Source organism: Kwoniella shandongensis, chromosome 3 (assembly GCF_008629635.2).
Source record: "Kwoniella shandongensis chromosome 3, complete sequence".
In the NCBI taxonomy this organism is placed as follows: domain Eukaryota; kingdom Fungi; phylum Basidiomycota; class Tremellomycetes; order Tremellales; family Cryptococcaceae; genus Kwoniella; species Kwoniella shandongensis.
The window spans coordinates 578,886-600,086 of NC_089289.1; the positions used below are offsets into that span (position 1 = coordinate 578,886).

Sequence of the window (21,201 nt, forward strand, 5' to 3'; positions counted from 1 at the left end):
ATATCATAATACGATCTATCCGATCCGACCTTTGCTCACAATTTACTCTTCTTCTTTTCGAGTCATTTGATATCGGGTTTTCCGAAAACCTCTGTATAAACGTCTCCGACCATGTCTACAAGATCTCCAGTGACCATACTTCTTCCCTTCTTCTCGAAACCTCGTTTAGAGGCAGTTCTGTTGAATGTGGATGCACCGTACGCGGCGAGGAGAGGGATATTCTCGGCAATAGCTTTGTCTGTAGGAGGAGGGTGACCGACATGTCTAAGTGATCATCAAAAAAACCCCGACATTAGCTTGGCATTCAGAGGAGGTCACACACGCAGCCCAGACTCACGCATAACTCCCTCGGACCCATTCACTTCCCCAAGCCATCAACACTCCCGTGCTTCCACTCAAGATATCACCTTGACCTCCTACTCTCTTCAATCCACCTTCTACCTCTCCTTCCAGTATATCCTTGCCCTTCCCAGCCGCGGCCTGACCGCCTGCAAGTAGAGCAGGAGGAATCTCGAGTCCGTTCGAGATGATATCAGATTCACCCTTTTGAACGATGGTGGCGTTTCCTAAGGCGACGGCGAGTTTGGGACAGAGCGTTTCGGGGTCGGCTTTGGGGTCGATTTTCTAGCAACACGACTTGGGCATCAGCACCATTACAAAGCGATACGAGGCTAGCTAGCCACTCACCATGGTCTCGCATAGTCGCTTGAATTCCATGACATTGGGAGTTAGGATCACTCGGGGCACACCCGGCCAGTCCATGACGACTTGAGGCTCGTTCTGAGTACAGGAGAACCGTCAGCATTGTCTTCGGCTCCACAACCAGTACAGCAGAAGGCCGTAAGTGCTGCAATCCCGATCACTCACCTGAACGAGCCACAAACCATCCGCATCAACGACGACACCTAGCTGTTCTATATCTTTAGCAAGCTCAAAGGCTACTTTGGCACATTTCTGCATGTGTTCCGATCGACCGAGTCCGGGTCCGATGATCAGAACGTGCTACAAGCGCAAATAGAACCAGGTCAGCATTGCTTTCGAGACCATTTTCTCTTGCCTCTTGCGTCATTGTCGCTAGAGAACGTCGAAGATGAAAAAAGGTTAGACGTACGAGTCTGGCCAAGATAGATTTCAGATCCGTCTTGATATCATCTATAGATCTACTCTCGTCCAAGACTCCATGGACAATGAGGTCGGGCGAGCTACAAACGTGATGACCCTCCATCAGTCTTCTTGCTCTATCAGTTCACCGACGAACGGACTCACTATGTCTTGATGACAGCTCCGGCTGCAGGTTCACAGATCACATGAGCAAGATCGGCACCAAATCGCATCGCCCCCATGGCAGAGAAGTAAGGAGCGCCAGAGTAGCTAAAGCAGAAATCATATCAGCTCTAGCCCTACTTCGATGTGTTATTTAGTAGCGCAAAGGGGAGACAGGACTTACTCTCCTGATCCTCCAAGAACACCGATACGACCTACAATTTACAAAAAAAGGTGGTACAAGTCGTCAGCTCTTAGAATCTTATTTGCAGACCGCCAGAACGTCTAAGCCTACCCGCTTGACCCTTGTGTAGTTTACCAGAAAGGGGAGGGATCATTGTCTTTATCAACGATAGCAAATGAGCATGTTGTTTTGAGGCCATATCGGATGATGACATTGCGCGTGAAAGTCGGATTGGGCGTGTGGAAAGCGGTATAGTTCGAGTGAGGGCACGTAACGGTCTGTGAGTGTGAGTGGTTCTCCGTAAGTATGTAGAGATCATACAGTGTTGAAGATACAATGTCGAAGCGATAGATTGAGGAGTTGTGGATACTCGTATTGTTAAAATGGTAAACTTCAATCTGCAAGCTATGTACAGTATGACGTCGGTGCGAGCGAACATATACTCGGGGCTCCGAACGATGATCAACTCGATTAGAAATGGGATTGTAATGAACTACAAACCCGTTCTAATGTTGATAAGGAACGCGCTTGTCCTCGTAACCTCCACTTGATCGTCCTCGCGACTGCTTCTCGATGCGACGTTGGATCAACATTTGATGCAGTCGCGAGTTCGCCCCAGCTAATTGAGTCCGACTAGCCCACAGCGTCCGAGCGATTTCCCGTGTGGCGCAGCGCGCTCAGAAGCAGGTCACAATGACCATCACACGTTCTTACGACGCTACGCCCACCAACAACACGTCGAGCTCAAGCTCGAGCTCCTCTTCTCGAGTTGCGTACATCTGGTCGCAGGATCTACAAGATGTGGCGGACGACTTGCCTTCGAACGTGGGCAGGTCAAGTATGGCACATGGCCTGATCGATAGTCTGGGGCTACTGGATCATACCCAGGAGCCAGAAGACGGCGGTTCGGATGAGGAGGACGATGATGATGTTGACGGTGCTGTGGAAGAGTCCGCTGGTGGAGGTGATGGCGAAGATGGTGCAACAACAAAATCGAAGAAGCAAGATCAGTCGAGTGATCAGATCGACCAAACTGAATTGAGAAACACGATAGACGATTCACCCTCGCTGCTGCGGACAGCTAAAGTCATCGCACCCGATCTCAGTCTGGGCACCAAGACATGCCTATTGCGATATCACGACAAAGCTTATGTGGGTGTGTTGTCCCGACCTCCCTCAGCCTTTTGGGAAATCGTTGACCTGACGCCGGCTTCTATCGTAGAACGACTACTGAGATCCCATACCGACGACACACCTGACGATCCTACCCAACCTCCGTCTCCTACATCTTCCACCCCACCCTCGTCACCGGAAGTACGACCTCGCAAAATGGCCCGCACAGACCCATACAACCTCTCACATGATAATCCCGTCTTCTCAACGTTACCGAAATACATATCCCTCATCGCAGCAGCTACTTCGACAGCGTGTCGATTATTGGCTCAGAACAAAGCTGATTGGACGATTGTGTGGGATGGAGGTAGACATCATGCTAAGAGAGCAGAGGCGGGCGGATTCTGTTATGTCAATGACCTGGTTTTAGGGATGTTATCACTCACTCGTGAGGGGAGAATGGAGCTTGGGTCGACAACAGGACCGGTACCGGTATCGTCGCAAGGTGAAAATGGCAATGATGGTAAGCATACAGAGGGAACGAATGGCGAAAATGTTGGAAAGGCCACCCGGGCGAAAGCCAAGCCTAAGACCCGACCGCCTCGGATCATGTATCTCGATCTCGATCTACACTATTCTGACGGTGTCTCCCTCGCTTTCCACTCCCCGACGAAGTACCCTCATCCCCTTCCTACGACCTCTGCACCACCAAAACCGCCCAACGTGCTCACGCTCTCCGTCCATCATTCTTCTCCGATCTTCTTCCCGCCTCCAACTCCACCTTCTCTCCTCCCTTCACCAAATACGACCTCCCCATTCTCACTATCTATCCCTCTGGCAGCTTATCCGTCCAATACGACGTACCAAACGATCTTCGAAGGGTGTATCGAGCCGATCGCAAAGGCTTGGAAGCCCGATTACGTGGTACTTCAACTAGGAACAGACGGTCTACCAGGTGATAGAGTAGGTCAGTATGGCAATTGGGGTGTAGAAGGTGTAGGCGGGATGAAATGGGTCGTGGAGAAGGTGAGACGGTGGCAAGGGGTAAAGGTGTGTGTCACGGGTGGGGGAGGGTATAGGCATGAAAATGCTGCGAGAGCGTGGGCAGCCGTGACGAGTGTGTTGGTGAGTGCAGGACCACGGCGGATCAGACGAAGTGAGAGATTGTAGTGACTGTCGCCTTTTTGATAGCTCGATCGAGAGTTGGATGGCGAAACCCCAATACCACATCACGATCATTTCGAAGAATACGCGCCGTCATTCACTATGGAGGTTCCTGAAGGTATGTTCATGGCTTAATCGAGCTTCCCGAGACCGAATCGCCCCGCGTGTTATGCCGATCGCTTTGCTGACTCGATCTTTGATCTTCCTTCTCATCGTCAACAGGCCACATGCGAGATGAAAATACGAAACAAGAATTAGACAAAGCCATAGAAGTATATACCGTCATTGCGGATAGAATCAGAGAGATCGTAGATCGGCACTCGTGAACGCGTCGTTGTCGTTGGTCAGCAGATGTTGTACATACAGTATTAGTTGCGGGATGCGAGATTTGTATTAAGTGAGTTATAGTATACAAATGGGAGGAGAGGCGGTTCATTCCCGTCGGTAGGGCATATCAATATTTGACCATGTTCTTCTGAGCTTAGATCGATAGCATACTTTAGGTCCTATTTTCAGTACATATTGTATGCAGTATAACTTATTCGACTCTGTAAATCAGGTCTGTTAGCCTTGGAGCAGCAACGTTGTTCTTTGGGAGATATTGCATCTGGCGATCAAATTGCCTGGATACGAGAAAGGCTCGGACCAGAGCTTCAACGCGTGACGACACCAACATGGGCTCAAACTGATACGGGCAGCGCTCTGTTTGAAGGATAACCGAGCCTATACACCGGCCCGTCGAGACACAGCCGGCGCGTTCGTCACACACTGAAACATGCATCAAGGTATATGTATCTTGACCCATGTGTGTGACAGCGCTTATCCTCGCTTGAGCCAATCTAACATACCCCCTCCATTCTTCTTCTTCACTGCGGCACCCGCTCCTGCACCAGGTCTATCTTTCTCCTGCTTGACTCTCTTCTTCTCCCTCTCTGGCGACTTCTTACTAGCTTCGCTTATCGCATCTTTGTTGAGACACCAATCAATATGATCGTTCAAATCCTGATTCGACGTTCCCGGTCCTAAGTGTTTACCGCATATCGGACATACTGGACCGAGCAGATGTTGGCCCGGCGAAGGCGATTTGCGCTTGCCAAATACTTTCGTCGAAGGTGTCCCACTACGACTTCGACTGCGATTGTGATCGGTGTCGATTCGTCGCCGCGATAGGTTGACTTCGCCATCGCTGTTCACGAATTCTCCGTCTTCGTCTTCGCCTGTGAGATCGTATATCTCCGTTTCTTCCGCTTGTAATCGGACCATCTCAGGTACATCTTCCCCGGGTGTATTCTGACGTGAAGGTCCAGCGTCATTATCCGTACTGTCCCTGTTGCGCTTTTTGCCTGGCGATGAGAGGAACTGAAGGAAACGTATGATATCAGCTTTCTTCGACGATCGTCAATCACTCATCACGTACCCCTCTGATACCTTTATCTTGCACCGTGAGATCCTTTAACGTTGACAGTCGAATTCCTAGAAGCCGTATGCGGATGGGAAGCTCCCTCTTCAACAGCTCCTGGGCGATAGGCAGGATATCCTTGCTGGTAGAGATGTATTTGCCGACCGATTTGGCTCTTGTCTTGTCTGCAGGATCATTAGAAGGACGGCAAAGTATAAGAGGCAACCGACCTACTCTCAAATGTATGCAACTGCGTTATTGTCAGCTTGGCAGCCAGCAACAACGGCAAAGATCAGCTCACTTTGTACTTGACGGTCACCGTCTTTCCAGAGTATTGCAGCCTCTCTAGATCCTTTTCAAGCTCTTCCGCGATCTCAGCAAGCTCGTTGAGGATATCCTCGTCATCCGTCTTGTCACGAAAGGTTCTGACTCGGGAGTGAGCAAGTGTAGCTGTAAGAGAGAACTACAGGAATACCACCTCACCTCTCCACACCCACACTCTTCCGTTCCTCGCGCTTACCAGGAGCGACATTGTTATCAGCAATTCCTAGGTATGCTTTGCTGTGATCGGGTGAGCGAACAGTACATTGCAACGATGCAATACAAAGGCCGCCCCAACGCACCACAAGCCACGAAAGCCGAACCAGTGATCCATCACGAGCAACTCCGCTCGATGTGTGTAAATATCGCCGCAGGTCTACGCGTGATAAGTGATCAGCACATACAGAGACCGTGTGAATCGTTTGATGCTCACCTCGACACCGAGTCCTTCAAGACACCGCTCGGTAACCCGTCCAAATCCAGGTATCTTTCTGACGTACAAGTCAGCTTCATTCCACGGCATTTCCAGTGCACTCCAGCTCACCGAACTGGCAGATCCCGCATAAACTTGGTGATTGTAGCGCGATCAAAAGGTAGTTCGTATTGTCCATTTGGCTTGTTCTTGTCCGAGCAGATCTAGTCATTGCATGAGCACTTGCTTCCACAAAGCTCACAGCAGGAAGTAGGGGACATACCTTGGCCAACATCCGATTCGGAGCTATTCCCGCTGATATGGTCAACTTCGTCTTTTCCTCGACATCGGCTCGCAGTTGCGCAATGACCTGAGCTGCGGTCATGTTGTGCGTGGACATGTATGGTGTGATACTGAGGAGGGTGTCATCAGCCACTACTCCATAGGACTCGGTAGGGTAGAAACGTACTTTAGGTATCCTTCGTCCAAACTGGCCATCATGAGGTTCTCGTCGTACTGTTATGCGAGTCAGCGAATCATGGAGTCGGGTTAAGTGACGACTACTCACCTGTATGAGCACTTCGCGGACGGCTTTTGACGCGGCGATGTAGAGATCGAAGTTGAGCTTTGTTCTATTGTTATAAATGATCAGCAAAGCCTTCTGGACAACAGCGATCCCCACTCACAGTATGATCTCCGGACACAGCTTCTTTGCGATGAATCCTGCCATTCCTGATCGACAACCAAACTTTCTCGCTTCATACTTTGGTCGAAGGTATGAGTGCTAACGTCCTGCCGATCAGGAAAATAGAAGGGCCAAGCTCACCGAAGCGGTCGTCAAAACTCCCTGACCAACTCCGAACGGCTTGCCCTTCAACGATGGATCTCGTTGCACCTCGACAGAAGCGTACTGCGTCATTGAGCTAGATCAGATCACCCTCCGTAATATTCCCAGTCAGGCGTCATACTCACAAACGCGTCCATGTCCACATGGACGATAAATTGCGTCAGATCCCTAGTCGCTTCCACTTCCATGAGCTGTACCCGTCATGTCAGCTTGTATCTTGTTCAGAGACTAAGGATCTGGAAACTGACTATACGATCTGCATCTGCTTCGAGCCGATCGACTTGTGCCATCTTCATGAGCTCGTCGCGCTGTAGACGCAATTCAACAAACCTCAAGATCAGCCCTGAGTGTATCATAAAAAAGCGGTGAACGAAAACAGAAGCTAAGACTCACCTTTGCTCTATACCACGCTATCTTCTCAGTAAGCTCCTGGTCCTTCTTAACTTGATTGACATAGTATCTAAATCGAAGCGCTATTAGCTCCCCGCACAAATCTCCAGAGCAGCGACAACTAACTTCGATCCCTGGAACTGGTTGTCAGCTTTCAGATGACCCCGGAAGGTTCACTATCTCTGAGCTCACCTTTGAAGCTTCTGCAATGATCCTGTTCACCTCTGCAGAACAATGTCAGCTTAACCCCTGAGATGATGTCGGTAACAGCTAACCTGTCTGATCTCGCAACAGTCCTGTCCGATCACATTAGTCAGCTGGACCTCTTATTTGCGAGCGACCATGCATAGATCAGCAGATCAAAACAGGTGTGCTCACCCGCTTTCCCAACACTTGGTCCAGCTAGACTCCGCTCAAAGCTCCTCTTTCTCGCCTCTGCTTCTGCTGCTTTACGCTGTTCTTCGTTCATCTCGCGCGGTAGTTCGATATCATGTTCGTCGTGTGAAGTCGTAGGTTGCTTGCCCTTCCCCTTTTCGCGAGAAGGGGAGGGTAGATTGGTCGTCATCATATCGATATCATCGGGGTCCAGTTCGTTATGTATCAAAGCCGCCAATATCAATGGTTGTGCTGTATTTGTAACGAGGTTAAGAGATGATGAAGGAAGATACGAAAGTGGAGGTAGAGAGATGATTGGACTTTTTGTTTATGACAGAGTGATTGACTGATCGTGGTCATCGCGTGTTTCAAATGCACTGTACGGACCGGTTACTCACTTTAACCCGGCCATTGACTGCTCCAGCATTGACATCATCAACAACATCGCTTTCTTCACCACTATTCTGATCTATTACATTCTCAACGAAGCGACCATTACAATAGGTGATCAGCACGATGGAGTCTACTCTACCTCCTCTTCTTCAAGCAACTTCCGGCGCAGTGGGGTGAGTGCTGCGTACATGTTCCAAAGCGTGACTTAGGGACGGAGATGCTGACTTTCCGATTAGGTCTGCGGTCGGCAATGCGATTGTGTACCCTCTCGATCTGGCCACTACGCGAATGCAGAATGCAGCGAAGAGGAGCAATGCGCAACGATGTGAGTGGGGGTCTCTTCTATGGACCGTTCGACGTGCCAGACTTTGAACGTTATCGCAACCCACGCTGATCGCAACATCTGTGCATTTTGTCATACTATTTATCGTCCAATCGACACTCGATCGTCCCCTCCTCTAATGATTAAATGTCCCGATGTGGTCTCTCGATAATCCCCGCAGTATCCCTGTTGCAAACACTCCAACGTCTGATCTACCATCACGGTCTATCCCGCTTATACAAAGGATTACGAGCCGACACACTCTCCACACTACTCTCCAACTTTCTCTACTTTTTCACTTACACCTCTCTTCAAAAATTCCTTCACATCTATCGATCTCGTCCCATCTCTGGAAGTCCAGCCGGAGGTGGGGGTGGGGGTGGGGGCGGAGGAGGGCACAATACTTCTCCCGCAGGGATTGGAGGGATGTATGGGAAAGCTTCCGACATACTTCCCCGTACAGCTAAAGTTGGAGCTGGAGAAGAATTGATCATTGGGATGTTGGCTGGTATTATCTCAAAAGGCATCACACTTCCAATCTCAACAGTTTGCGTACGACAACAAGTCGCTTCTGAGAACGATAACGAAAATGGGACCGAAGGATTGTCGTTGATCGACAGTCTGAGATCGATCTTTGCCGAGTCAGGAATCGCGGGATTATTCTCTGGTTTAATCCCAACTATCCCACTCACGCTCTTACCTTCTCTCACACTCTACATCCATTCGGTGCTCCTACGAGTGCTAGTCCCAGAAAAGAATCGAGCTCATCCTTCTGGAAGACTCACTTTCGTCCTTGCGGCACTATCAAATGCTCTCGCTACAATCCCTCTCTATCCACTCGTCTTGCTCAAGACTCTTAGTCAATCCGGCTCAGGATCGAGTTCCTACTCTGTCAAAGGAAAGGAAAAGGAAGATTCCTTCGCCAGGAGGAAAGATCAGGACGAGGAGGGAATGGCGGAAACATTCTTCAGGATTTTGAATAAGAACGGGGTCGCGGGCTTGTATACCGGGCTGGAAGGTCAGATCGTCAAAGGTCTCGTTCAACAAGGCGTCATGATGCTCATCAAGCAAAGGTGAGCAAGTTCTGCTTGTAGCTCCACTCAGGCACTGGCTGACTATCACCCGTTGTGCGCAGAGTCGAAGAAGCCGTCGTCAGGATCTACAGAGCGAGATCTCGTAGAATCGCACCGTGAAATAAAGCCCGTAACAATTGTATCGAACCCTCTATGTCCCCTTTTGCCAGAGCCCGTCAGTATTCCCTTGTCAATAGTATCGCACGCCACCACGCCGTGTAGATGTATATTCATCCAACAATGCCAATACGAGATAATGTTTTTGCATCGACCTGCCTCTACAAGAATCCTTACAGACCGAGCTCGTCACTGTGATGGGTTTATCAGCTTGGGCTCATGTTGAATGACAGGGCTAAACTCACGCGTAAGGCAAGACGGCGACGTTTCCAATAGCGACGACGGTAGGCTTAGCCTTGAGCAATTCGGTGGCGGCCTGTAAGGTGAACGTTAGCATTTTTGGAGACCCAACTCATACATGACTTTGACTCACCTTTGAGACCGAAGAAGCGGAAACGGAAGAGAAAGACTCGGGCTTGATGGCACCGCCGGCGAAGAGCTATTAAAAACACGCGAGTCAGCAAAAAACCTCGATCCAAAGTTCGCACGCGACACTCACAGCGGGTCCAACAGAGGATACGAGCCCGTCCAAAGTCTCTGATGAGATGGCATCGGCGAAAGTAGCCTTGGCAACAGCTCGCTTCACCTCGTCATCCTTAGCACCCTTGGCGGCAGCCTTGATGACGTTGACGACCTCCTCGGCGAGTGTCTTGGTTTGAACACTTGTAGGGGCGGTGACGACGACACCGAAGAGAGAAGCGTCGGAGTAAGGGAGGAGGAAGGCCTTGGCTGAGGCGCCGGGGATCTTGGCGGCAGCTTGGGAGAGAGGAGAAGAGCCGGGTGACCATTTAAGGGAGGATTCACCACCGAGAAGTTGCTTCAACACCTTGAGGTCGGCAGTGGCGGGTGAAGAGGAGCCGAAGGCGACAACGACGGTAGGGAGAGCAGTAGGAGGACCGTGGATGTCGAGAGGGAGACGAGCCTCACCACCAAAGTACTTGGTGGCACCACCGGTAAGACCAGATCCAGCGGGGGATGAACCAGAGCCGAAAGCGGAGGAAACGGCGGAAGACAAGGCCTCGGTGGAGATACCGGTACCGATCACGGCGATGTTGGACTTGGCCGAGGCGGTGTGAGCGAAAGACTTGACGTCGTCGATGGTGACGGGGTAGTTGGGAGAAGCGTAGAGGGAGTTTCCGAGTCCCCTTCGGAAAGCGAGAGAGTGGGCGATGTCGAGAGCGAGAACGGAGGGGGAAGCGTGAGCTTGAAGGGTTTCAGACTCGACAACGGGGAGAACGAGCTCGTTAAGCTCGTGGGGGTAGTATTTGGAGGAAGAGAGGAGGGAAGAAAAGACGGAGAGGAAGTGCTCCCTGGTTTGAGGTGTTAGCAGATCGGACCGATTAAATGTATGCGAAACACTCACTCGTCTCCTCGAAGGAACTCGGCGGAAAGGAAGAGGTGCTCTCGGGTGAGGGAAGCTGACAAGACACCACCGTAAAGCTCAGTCTCACGCGCTGTTCTCAAAGAAGAAGCCGAGTCGGTTGCCTATAGGATGAGCATAACGATTAGCATATGCGTATCTTCCCTTCTCACTCCGATCGTCTGTTCCCATAACAAAATTCCCACCCACCTTGAAAGCAAAGTTCTTCAAGACGTGGGCGACACCTGGGATAGACTCATATCGACTTCCAGCCTTGAGAGCGACGGTCAAGGAAGAGGTAGCGGCCGGACCCTTGTTCTCGAAACCGATGACGCTGACACCACCGGCGGAGGCAGGTTGAGGAGCGCTGGAGCTGACCGATCGCTTGATGACGTTTTTGAGGATAGGTTGACTCCTTGAGAGACGAGCGACGGAGTACATGATGGGCGAGATGGGGGGGTTTGGTAGAGGAGAGTCAGGTAGAGGGGAGAGGTGGTATTAATTGTAGATGTGTATATGTTCAAAGTCACCAACGAGTGAGCGACATGCACGCCATGGACAGCCAGCGACGAGTGAGCAGCAAGCAGCAAGCAGCCAATCTGAAAGCTCGGAATCACACGGGGCAGAACACACACACACACAACTAGGAAGCAATAACGCCGAAAAGTATGGAGATATCTCCGACCGATCATTCAGCGTGGCACTCATGTTCACGTTCATGTGTGTATCATGTTGTGGTCGGTGGAGGCGGGATACCCAAGCTACAATAACAATGAATGCATGATGATGACCATCGATCAACGAGATACAACACACCATGGCGACGAGGACAAGAACGTCCGGAAGGACAACGACCATGGCGCCTTCGCGCACACAGATTCAGCCAGGTACTCCAGTGAGCGGCGACAACGAAGTGAAATGTACAGTGGGTGTCACTCTTCTGGCACCAAGCCCGACTGTACAGACGCTGATGACAATGTGCTATGACAGGGACACCAGCTGAAATGCCCCAAGCTGCGAGCTGGACCGACTACGAAAAACGCAGGGAGGTGAGCTTATGAATCTTTACATTTATGAAACAAGACAGCTCATATCCCCTCATAGATCGTTCTACTGCTGCCCATTACCTCGAGACGATCCTAGTCGATGCAAGTTCTTCAAATGGCACGACGAGCTCTTCCCTGGCTCAGACTCAACGATCACCTCGCCTTCCGTAGGTGGATCCACACGAGCTGCTACTCTTGTGAACCAGACCAATCAGACTTTAGGGCAAAGTCCTCAAGCGAGATATGGTCGTCCTTCCACCAACACTCCCACAGCAGTTCGTATCATACCTCGAGCACCACCGCCTGACGTCGATGGCGAGGAAGAAGAACAACATCAGAACTATGATTCGGACGGTGAAGAATTAGTAGAGATAGATTGGGGAAAAGTTGATACGGACGAGATCGAACGCGAGGCGATTGCAAGTACGCCCGGATCAACACAACGGACTAGTACCCAGGGACAGGTACCGACACCGTCTACAGGCGGGAGAGGGACGGTGTCGTTTAGTGAGCGATTGAGAGGCGCGGTAGAGGATGGGCTGGGGAAGAGGAAGCTGAGCGAGGAAGAGGATGACGATGGGATATTGGAGAGAACGCCAAAGAGGGCCAATGCAGAGGTAAGTGATGATTATTTCGAGGTCACGACATCAGCTGTGTTGCTTTTACATCTGCTGATCGTTCACATGCGCAGCCGAACCCCTTCCTCTCCTCGCCATCAGTCCACTCTCCACCCCACGCTATCGTCTCACCAGCACTTTCTTCTCTCGAAAGTATATCTGAACACCTACATCGTCAAGATCGCCTAATACGAGCCGCAGAACAGATGAAGAAGGGAATGAGGCTGACGATCAAGGGATTGCAAGATAAGAATAAAGAGTTGGAGGAGAGGGTGAAGGAGCTGGAGAAGAGGTTGGGGCAGTAATTGGTCTGCTTGACCCCTCGTGAAAGCGAAGAAGTCAAGCGAACCAATGATCGATTACCAGTGGTCGCTCCTCGTCCTAATATCCCTTGCCCCGGAACCCTTTAGCGCCAACAAGTGCTTGGTCGAGGCGGTTGATATCATTCACAATTGTAGCTTATAGACTCAAGATGTTGTATATTTTTGATCTTCGCATGTCCTTGTCTGTATTATGCATGATCTACTACATGGCCATCCTTCCCTCATACTGTTGCTCTGTCATTGACTCCCTCTTCAAACCCGGCCAACAACCCAAACTGATCTCTCCTTCTCCTCTCTTTTTCAGGTCTTTTACCTCCTCTCCTCTTATTCAAATGCAATCTTTCCAACCTAGTTGTCAATCCTTCCTCTCTCCCTTCCCATCCCCAAATCTCCCTCTCATTCCTCCTCAGTTTCCCACTATCAAAAGCCCTTTCCTTCTCCTCGGACTTCCTCGAACTTTTGTTCGCGGTCAACTCTGCGTGTAGACGACCAGGTGTTTCGCCGGAAAGTAATCGGTTCCAGTGCTCAGGCAAAGACCATGCCGGGGTGGTAAGGTTGGACGGGGTAGTGGGAGAAGAGACGAGGGTCCATCGGAAAGAAGGTTTCGATTTCACGGGCGGGGATTGCGTGCTGCTGGAGGAGGTGGAAGTGATAGGGGACGTGTGATGGACTGATTTTCGAATGAGGTCTTGTGATTGGAGAATGGGCAGAACTCGGTGTTTCAGGAAGCTATCAGGAAACGAGATATCAGCAATCGCAATCTTTGTCTGACCAATGCTACATGATCCGAGACATGCAAGTCTGTAGTCCTTCGAGAAGTTTGTTTGTCAACTCACGAGGTAGACACAAATGGATGTCCTTCCGGCACCACATTGACACCAGGACTATTTCGTTCCTTCACATTCTTCCCTTTCACCTTCTTCGACTCGGCATTCGTACTCGTAGAAGCGTTCGCAGAAGAAGTTGACGAAGTCGCTTCGGCAGATGAGGAAGATGCGTACAATGCGATACCTTCACGAACTAATTCCCGAGTCGTAAACGCTGTTGAAGGGTTGGCAGAGAGGATTGTGTGAACGAGTTTGAATGCGGTCGGTAGCGTAGAAGTAGGAGGAAGTGACATGACGGTCGGTATATAAGACGCAAGATAGAGATGATACAGTCAAGGGTTATGTTGAGGACGGTTAGATGCACAGTATGTAGACAGGCATCGACAACGCACAAAAGTCAACTGGACACGAAATCTCAACCTCGATGTGACTTGCGCCTCACTGTAGAGGATAACTCCGGGTTTTTCCGAACTTGTGGCGTAGGGCAAGTTGACTTTCACTCGAGATTTCAACGTCTGTTCGTTCGTCTGACTTTGACTGTTATTGGTACTTGTTCATTAGTAGTAGTAGATCTGTCGTTACAACTACTTTGCTCTCATCCTTTCTCTTCACCCTCCCCTCGTACTCTTAGCACGCTTACCTCGCCAAAATGCATTTGCTCGGACACAACTTGCCGGACCACAAACCGTTGAAGGTGAGTCGAGCGGCTCGAGCCTACTTGTCTACAAGGAAGTAGTAATGCTAACTACCTTGTCTTGCTTGTAGATCGCCCTCCTCACATTCTACGGTCTTTCTCATCCTCTCGCATCTCGACTCTTATCTCGATTACAGATACATCAATCTGCACTTGTATCTGACTTGACAGAACCTCAACTCACTTCCCTCTCTGCATACTTGTCTTCACCATCCACTACACCGAAACCATCCGATAATCCAATCGTTCTTGCTGCTCCTGGCTCAAACGGAGCCGGAGCCGGGACGCAGTCGAAGAGTGCGATTGCTAAAGGAAAAGAGAGGGAAGATCCATTGGATGATTTGAGGATTGAGACAGAGGCAAGGAGAGCTATGCAGGCTGATATTCTGCATTTGCGTCAAGTTGGGTCTTATCGCGGTAGGAGGTGAGTGCGGCTTGGCGTGTTTCTCAATCCTCCCTTCCCGCTCTCCCTCTCATTATTCATTCGTGACCGGGAGGCGGATCAGATGGTCGTGTGCGATTGAACATATGAGGGGGCGCCGAGGTGATGGGATCACGAGGAGCCAGAGCTGATCCTTACACCGCTACCGCTTCGTAGACACGCAGCTGGATACCCCGTCAGAGGTCAACGTACACAGACCAACGCATCGACCGCTGGAAAGTTGAATAGGGTAGAACGAAGAGGATATGCTTCGTGAGTGTCGTGCTGGTCCAATCATCTTGACGATATACCGAAACACAGAATACTTATCTGCTGTTTTTGTCTTACAGGTTCTCCTTCGCCTCTTCGACTTCTACAACACCAGCCATTCAACCACCTTCACATTCTGTCATCCTCTCTTTACTTGCTCGTCAGCGTCAATAAGAACCAGAATACCTGGGAACCATATGCATTGCATCACATGATTGTCTTTACACCTGCTCTCGACGAGAACTCTGGTTGACCCTTCGCTCTGCATGATGGGCACATGGGAGTTATAGGACTTTGTGAATGCGCCTTGATATGCTGAATCATCACTTCGCATTGTCCAATTCATCCGACATAAAAGTACATCAAAGTCAAGCATAACGTCAAGTCATCAAAACTAGTCTCTCTTCTCTACACGCTCTACTGAACTCCACATGCCAAACATCTGACCCTACTTGCTAGCTCGACTAGCAACGAAAACACCGAGGATCACGACACCCAGGAACCCAATAGCAGCGGGCAAGACCATATCCTTTGGCAAGACACCTCCCACTAAGTCCGGAACACCGGGTGTACCAGGACTAGGACCGGCTGAGTGCACCGCACCCTTTGCTCCGAAAGTAGGTTCGACAGAGGGGTCAACTGTGGCAGACTCCATCTTCTCTTCAGCCGCTTCGACACCTTTGACTTCCTGCTCAACCTCCTTCAACTTCTCCACAGCTTTCTCGCCCCCAAGGTCCCGAGCAAAGTCTTCCCATACTTTTCCACCTTCGACGAGGAGGACAACTCGGTCGGTCTTTTGGCCTCGAGCGATTCGCACCGCGTCGGCAACATCGCCATCGGCAGTCATCGTGACCATATCGCCTTCGTCATCGGTATAGTGAAGGGTAAAGTTGTTAGGATCGGGAAGATGTACTTCTTGTCCTTCCTTGCTCCCCTCGGCAGTAAAGAAGGGGTCAGTGAGGAGTTTACCAGCAACGATGTCGCGCAAAAGCTCGTAGCTGTCGTGTCGGGCTTGGAATCGGTGAGTTCGACCAGACGGTGTTCTGAACTTGAAGATATAGGTTCCGTCGTCGACGGGGACAGGGTTGGGAGCGACAGAAGAAGCCGCAGCGCCTCGCTTGCCGTAATCAGACGTGGAGTCGTCGACAGCGGACGCGGAGTCGTTGGGCATGACTTCGGAAATAGGCGATGTCATGCTGGAGAGACCGCGGCCGTGAGTAGGGCGGGAGGGTGTGTCGGGTCGCTCAGATTGAGAGACGACTGAGGCGGTGTCGTCGTCACCACCAGCACCAGGAAGAGTTTCGAAGAATTTACCCCACATGGGTCCAGTCTCGTTGGATCGGTCCTCGCTCATAGATTCGATCTGAAAACGGGGTCAGCAAGGCAAAATCATGGAGATGAGACCGCTCACCTGCTCGAGGGTGGCGTATGTGAGCTTGAGAACATCGACGATGCCGATGAGTCGGCCGTCGGTCTCGACGACGGGCAAGTTGAGATAGTGACCGTCTGGGTATGGTCAGTGCATATCCGTGAAGGGGGGTTGGAGTGCACTTTACTCACTGTGCATCTTCTTCAACGCGTCTTGGACGACCATGGTAGGGGGAGCGGTGTCAGGGTGGGGTGTCATAACTCGTACGACGCTACATCTCGATGCGTCCAAACCCGCGGCGATCACTCGCAACACGATATCCTTGGAGGTGAAAATACCGGCGATCTTAGGGATACCGGCGGTACCGCTTGCGCCACTGATCGCGCTGCTGCCATTGTTGACTTCCATTACACAGACAGCGGTGGTTCGTCGCTCCTTCATAAGTCTCGCAGCGTCTCGCACACTGGTTCGCGGGGAGACGGTAGGAGGGGAGTTGGAGGTGTCGATGACGGTGGTGAGATCGGGAAGAGCCATTCGTTCTCGCAGCGAGTCGACGTAGGCCAACATCGCAGCGGCCTGAGGGTTGCCGGACATACCGGGACCAAGCTCGGATTGAACACCGGCGAGAGCGGCTTGGAGCTGAGAGGTGGCAGAGGAGCCACGTTCGACTTTGGCGAGGGCTTCGTGGAACACCTTAGTGATGTCGAGGAGACCGACGACGTCGCCGTCTTCGTTACATACGGGCTACTGTAGTGTTAGCTTACGCCGCGCTGCAAGATCGTGTTGCAGCTTACTAGATGTCGGAAGCCCCTGCTAACCATGAGCTGCAAGGCCTCAGTAGCGCTGGTTGTATCACGGGTGACCATGGGGTTCTTGGTCATAATCTGCGCGACGGATGTTACACGAGGGTCGAGGCCTTCTGCGGTGACCTAGGAATGAGTGTCAGCGCTGCGCAGTCGAAAAGATACCCAACTCACTCTGAAAGCCAAATCTTTCGCCGTGAAAATACCGCTCAAACCCTCGTCTTCGTCGACGACGAGTACACAGTCCGCTCGCTTTGCGGCACAAAGCTGACTTGCGTCTGCCACGCTCATTCCCTCGGGGACGGTCAACGCAGGACTGGGCCTGAGACCAGCAACGGTACCCTTCTGGATCTTCTTGTTGCTTCGCTTGCCGCCTACAGACTGGGAAGACGGGGCACCGGAACCTGGTCGTTTACGGGACAGCTCATTCTCAATCTTCTTTCGCAGAGACTGTAATTTTCCCGCAAAGTTGGTTGATTTAGATCGTGAGAGGGTAGAGTGATAGCGGGGTCGTTGTAATTCGTCATCGGGGGTAGATGGTCCAGATATGGACGGTGTAGATGATTCGGTAGAAGGGGTGGGGAAAGGAACGGAGTCAGGTTTGTGTTTGTGTTTGAATGGGTTGGACACGGTGCGTGAGTGTTTGGGTGGTTGTGGTCGAGGGACAGCAGCGGCGAGATCATCGGCATTGAGCACGACGGTAGGTGGGTCCATAGGGTGATGTTGGTGGGTGTCCATAGCCGTACGAGATGATTTGGATGATCGTATTGAGTCGGGAGGAGTGTGCAAGGGTTTTTGAACGGTGACGTCGTAGCCGGATGTCGGTGTGGAGGAGGACATGGCGGTGGTGATAGTTGGGAAGGGGTATGAAGATGCAGTAGAAGGAAGGGATGTCTGAGCGAGGCCAAAAGACGAAAATACGAGATATGAGCCAGGTGGAGTGTGGAGTAGAAAGAATGCCAAAAACGGGTCCGGACGAAGACGGGTTGTTGACGTCTCGGAGTAATCCGCGAGACGTGCCAACGAGGGGGGAGGTGGGGGACGTTCGGGTCACCTCGCGGGGTTTATCTATCCAGACAAGAGGGAGATAGGAAAGGAGTGGGATAGACAAAGGAAAGGTAAATGGACAGTGATGCAGAAGCAAAAGGATGAATGGAATCGTGGAACAACCCGTGGAAGGATGTTTATGGTCCGTGCGTATTGCCGGGACCGCACCAACATCCAGTGAAGTTGAAGTTTTGAGAATGCAACAAGACGTCGCAATTAAACAGAGAACGGCACCTTCGCCAAGGGATGCTTTGCACAACGACCCAAAGTACAGCTAAAAGGATGATCCAAGCGCAAGACCACAGAAACATCACTCACCTCGTCCCTCTTGCTCTGCTTCTTCCTCGTATCAGCTGCTGGAGAGTGCGTGTTCATGTTGGCGGTATTTGAGCTGTTGTCGTGAGTCGTGTCAGAATGGGTTATAGAATGGTGTAGACCTCCGTGCGGTACGGGGATCCTGGACATGAAAGTATGGATTGGAATGAAGCTTGTTTGTTGATTTGATGATGGTGGTAGCGTCTAACGTATTTGTTGGTTGAAATTGGGACAGACTTTACTTTTCCAACCGGTGGGATGTACTTTACAACGAGACGCGCCCTTCCCTGACGCGTGGTAGAAGCAAAGTCAAAACATGACGTGGGATTTATGAGGCTTCGTTGATACAAGAGATAATGTCGAGAAGGAGCTGGAGATGAGCATGATCTCCGCTTTGTTGTTCCCTCTTGTACACAGGTGCCCCGCAGTGGATAGCAAGTCCGATTTCACTTCCCATTCGCTTTGTTTCAAATGTATGTCTCCGCCGACCCGCAGCAATGAGCCCAACGGCTGGTCCATCGAAGAGGCCTCGGGAGGAGAGTGAGCCTCCTCCTACGCAAGAATCGACCCAGGAAGAGGACGAGGTGAGTCACTACTCGACGATTCCCCGCTGACGACAGCATTATGTCACCCTCCGCACGGACGTTGTTGGAGTGCAGTATTACCGCGGCATGGTAGGACGAGGCGAGTATGTCATGCTTCATCGTGATCCACACAACAAATTCGATCCTAATGCTGTCAAGGTGAGTCACTGTTCAATGGGAATGCACTAACAGCAACAGGTGCTCAACGCTGGGGGACAACAAGTCGGACACATTCCTCGAGCTGTGGCGGCCGGTCTCGCCGAGCTGATGGACGGACATTTGATCAAAGTGGAGGGAAGGATGGTGGGCCAGAATCTTGATCATGCAAAGCACTACAAACTTGGACTGTAAGTCTCACAAGCTCACATCACTCACTTATACATCGTTAGGGACATGTCCATCTACGCTCGACCATCGCTCCGAGACGTGCTCGAACCGGAACTTGCTTGGGCAACGCCAGGCCAGCGTGGCTTCCAACCGCCCCCAAAACACTCCACCCATACATCTTCGGCGATGACGGCGCTACTTGACAAGCTGACCAAAGTCAAGACCGATTCGACACAAGCGGACAATGTGATGGTAGGTCGAACGCTGATATCCGCGCTGATATCAGGACGCACTTACTTCCGACATCGACGTGAGCAAACTCCCCCTTCACCCATCGCCTCCAGGCCTCGCCAATGCGCAGTTCCTTGTCGACCTTCTCCCTCATCAGTCTCAAGCTCTTAAGGTGGGTGGCTAGGAGCTGTACCCCGCTGATCTTCAGTGGATGATCGATCGAGAAAACCCTACCCTTCCCCAGACTCCATCCGATCCACCCGTGCAATTCTGGATCAAGCAAAAGGGATCGAGCGGAGAACATTACCTCAATGTGGCTACTAGAACACCCCAAGCCGAGCCTCCCACTCTTGGTCGCGGCGGTATCATCGCAGATGGCATGGGTCTAGGTAAGTTCTCATTTGTGACATCGCTGACAGCAGGCAAAACTCTCACCACGCTCGCACTCATCCTGGCAACCAAGTCCACCCCCGGCCCCACACTCATCGTTTGTCCCCTATCCGTTCTCAGCAACTGGGAGAAACAACTCGAGGACCATGTAGCTCCGTCCTACCTTACCTCCTACACCTACCATGGCGCATCGAAAGGTGTCACAGCGAAGACCCTCGAGCAGTACGATGTGAGTGCTACTTCTCCTGAGGGGCTGAGAGCGAGGGCAAGGTACGGGTCTGGGGGTCTCACATGAGGGAGAAAGACCGTTTTCTGTCCGAGTACGGGCACTGATCCTATCTGTCCCCTGATCGGCCAGATCGTTATTACGACGTACCAGACAATTCAATCGGAAGGTTCCGAGCCGACAGGTGTAAAAAAGGCCAAGCCCGCCCCAAGCCCGCTCTTCAAAGTCAAGTGGAAACGTGTGGTCGCAGACGAGGGGCATCAGCTCAGAAACCCAAAAGCGAAAAGTACGTCGAAAAGTCTTGGTTCTTGCTTACACATTTCTCAGTGACACGCGCATTCGTTGCTCTCACCGCATCACGCCGATGGATCTGCACAGGTACGTCGATCACCTCACACTGCGCTGACTATCAGGCACACCCATTGTCAATTCCCCTAGCGACCTCGGCTCGTTACTCACATGTCTCCACCTATGCACTCCTCTCGACCAACCTGACTACTTCAAATCGCTACTATTGCGTCCCTTGAGCCGCGGCGATCCAGCGGCAGGCAAACTTCTCCAAGCGCTTGTCGGGCAGATCCTGCTTCGCCGTACCAAAGACTCTCGAGACTCTCGTGGAAACAAGCTCGTCGATCTCCCTTCCATCGAGTTCTTCCGCTGTCCAGTGCAGCTCGACGACGACACAAGGAAACTCTACGACGAGGTACTGGACAGCAGCAAGCGCAAATTCGAGGAGGCGCTTCGCACTGGCGAGGTAAGTCAGCGTTGACGAATCTCTTTGCTTGGCTGATCAAAGAATGCAGGGTACGGCCAATGTGCTCAGCTTGCTCACACGAAGTAAGTCTATTTTACGATGACCGCTAATCCCAGTGCGACAACTCTGCCTCTCCGCCGAGCTCGTCCCGCAGTCCTTTCTTGCCGACATGCGTCAGCCCCAGACCGCCAACGCCGACGCCATATCCATCGCCTCATTGTCTC

At 51.5% G+C, this 21,201-nt stretch overlaps 10 protein-coding genes across 10 annotated transcripts; 5 read left to right on the top strand and 5 right to left on the bottom strand.

The window, feature by feature from the left end:
* Positions 1-62: 62 nt before the first annotated feature.
* Positions 63-1,646, bottom strand: CI109_101565 (ATP-dependent (S)-NAD(P)H-hydrate dehydratase; the record flags this gene model as incomplete). The annotated part of the gene is made up of 8 exons (XM_032002490.2): positions 63-264; positions 338-624; positions 688-780; positions 868-1,002; positions 1,112-1,202; positions 1,267-1,371; positions 1,448-1,478; positions 1,559-1,646. 8 exons carry the CDS (start codon positions 1,644-1,646, stop codon positions 63-65), a joined length of 1,032 nt encoding a protein of 343 aa, XP_031863427.2.
* A 494-nt stretch (positions 1,647-2,140) lies between these two features.
* CI109_101566 (uncharacterized protein) lies at positions 2,141-4,050 on the top strand (the record flags this gene model as incomplete). The annotated part of the gene is made up of 4 exons (XM_065966996.1): positions 2,141-2,603; positions 2,670-3,685; positions 3,752-3,842; positions 3,947-4,050. The coding sequence occupies 4 exons, from the start codon at positions 2,141-2,143 to the stop codon at positions 4,048-4,050; spliced, it is 1,674 nt and encodes a 557-aa protein (XP_065823068.1).
* A 493-nt stretch (positions 4,051-4,543) lies between these two features.
* On the bottom strand, positions 4,544-7,658 carry CI109_101567 (uncharacterized protein; the record flags this gene model as incomplete). Its single annotated transcript, XM_065966997.1, has 20 exons — positions 4,544-5,083; positions 5,142-5,308; positions 5,358-5,373; positions 5,425-5,548; positions 5,607-5,684; positions 5,747-5,820; positions 5,878-5,935; positions 5,989-6,080; positions 6,140-6,269; positions 6,326-6,372; positions 6,425-6,488; positions 6,543-6,619; positions 6,683-6,766; positions 6,829-6,894; positions 6,952-7,011; positions 7,097-7,163; positions 7,220-7,227; positions 7,286-7,317; positions 7,369-7,389; positions 7,472-7,658. 20 exons carry the CDS (start codon positions 7,656-7,658, stop codon positions 4,544-4,546), a joined length of 1,992 nt encoding a protein of 663 aa, XP_065823069.1.
* Positions 7,659-7,984: 326 nt separating this feature from the next.
* Positions 7,985-9,376, top strand: CI109_101568 (uncharacterized protein; the record flags this gene model as incomplete). Its single annotated transcript, XM_032002487.1, has 4 exons — positions 7,985-8,034; positions 8,098-8,186; positions 8,365-9,256; positions 9,319-9,376. The coding sequence occupies 4 exons, from the start codon at positions 7,985-7,987 to the stop codon at positions 9,374-9,376; spliced, it is 1,089 nt and encodes a 362-aa protein (XP_031863424.1).
* A 170-nt stretch (positions 9,377-9,546) lies between these two features.
* Positions 9,547-11,174, bottom strand: CI109_101569 (uncharacterized protein; the record flags this gene model as incomplete). The annotated part of the gene is made up of 6 exons (XM_032002486.1): positions 9,547-9,565; positions 9,619-9,689; positions 9,747-9,812; positions 9,873-10,683; positions 10,737-10,858; positions 10,944-11,174. The coding sequence occupies 6 exons, from the start codon at positions 11,172-11,174 to the stop codon at positions 9,547-9,549; spliced, it is 1,320 nt and encodes a 439-aa protein (XP_031863423.1).
* A 376-nt stretch (positions 11,175-11,550) lies between these two features.
* Positions 11,551-12,701, top strand: CI109_101570 (uncharacterized protein; the record flags this gene model as incomplete). Its single annotated transcript, XM_032002485.1, has 4 exons — positions 11,551-11,658; positions 11,724-11,782; positions 11,838-12,396; positions 12,471-12,701. 4 exons carry the CDS (start codon positions 11,551-11,553, stop codon positions 12,699-12,701), a joined length of 957 nt encoding a protein of 318 aa, XP_031863422.1.
* A 239-nt stretch (positions 12,702-12,940) lies between these two features.
* On the bottom strand, positions 12,941-13,839 carry CI109_101571 (uncharacterized protein; the record flags this gene model as incomplete). The annotated part of the gene is made up of 2 exons (XM_032002484.1): positions 12,941-13,448; positions 13,556-13,839. 2 exons carry the CDS (start codon positions 13,837-13,839, stop codon positions 12,941-12,943), a joined length of 792 nt encoding a protein of 263 aa, XP_031863421.1.
* A 356-nt stretch (positions 13,840-14,195) lies between these two features.
* Positions 14,196-15,105, top strand: CI109_101572 (mitochondrial 37S ribosomal protein uS13m; the record flags this gene model as incomplete). Its single annotated transcript, XM_032002483.1, has 4 exons — positions 14,196-14,240; positions 14,312-14,664; positions 14,839-14,934; positions 15,012-15,105. The coding sequence occupies 4 exons, from the start codon at positions 14,196-14,198 to the stop codon at positions 15,103-15,105; spliced, it is 588 nt and encodes a 195-aa protein (XP_031863420.1).
* A 274-nt stretch (positions 15,106-15,379) lies between these two features.
* CI109_101573 (uncharacterized protein) lies at positions 15,380-17,943 on the bottom strand (the record flags this gene model as incomplete). The annotated part of the gene is made up of 5 exons (XM_032002482.1): positions 15,380-16,294; positions 16,343-16,437; positions 16,492-17,044; positions 17,095-17,229; positions 17,278-17,943. The coding sequence occupies 5 exons, from the start codon at positions 17,941-17,943 to the stop codon at positions 15,380-15,382; spliced, it is 2,364 nt and encodes a 787-aa protein (XP_031863419.1).
* Positions 17,944-18,962: 1,019 nt separating this feature from the next.
* CI109_101574 (uncharacterized protein) lies at positions 18,963-21,080 on the top strand (the record flags this gene model as incomplete). Its single annotated transcript, XM_065966998.1, has 7 exons — positions 18,963-19,049; positions 19,248-19,396; positions 19,439-19,628; positions 19,816-20,226; positions 20,356-20,509; positions 20,637-20,977; positions 21,027-21,080. 7 exons carry the CDS (start codon positions 18,963-18,965, stop codon positions 21,078-21,080), a joined length of 1,386 nt encoding a protein of 461 aa, XP_065823070.1.
* Between the last annotated feature and the right edge of the window lie 121 nt (positions 21,081-21,201).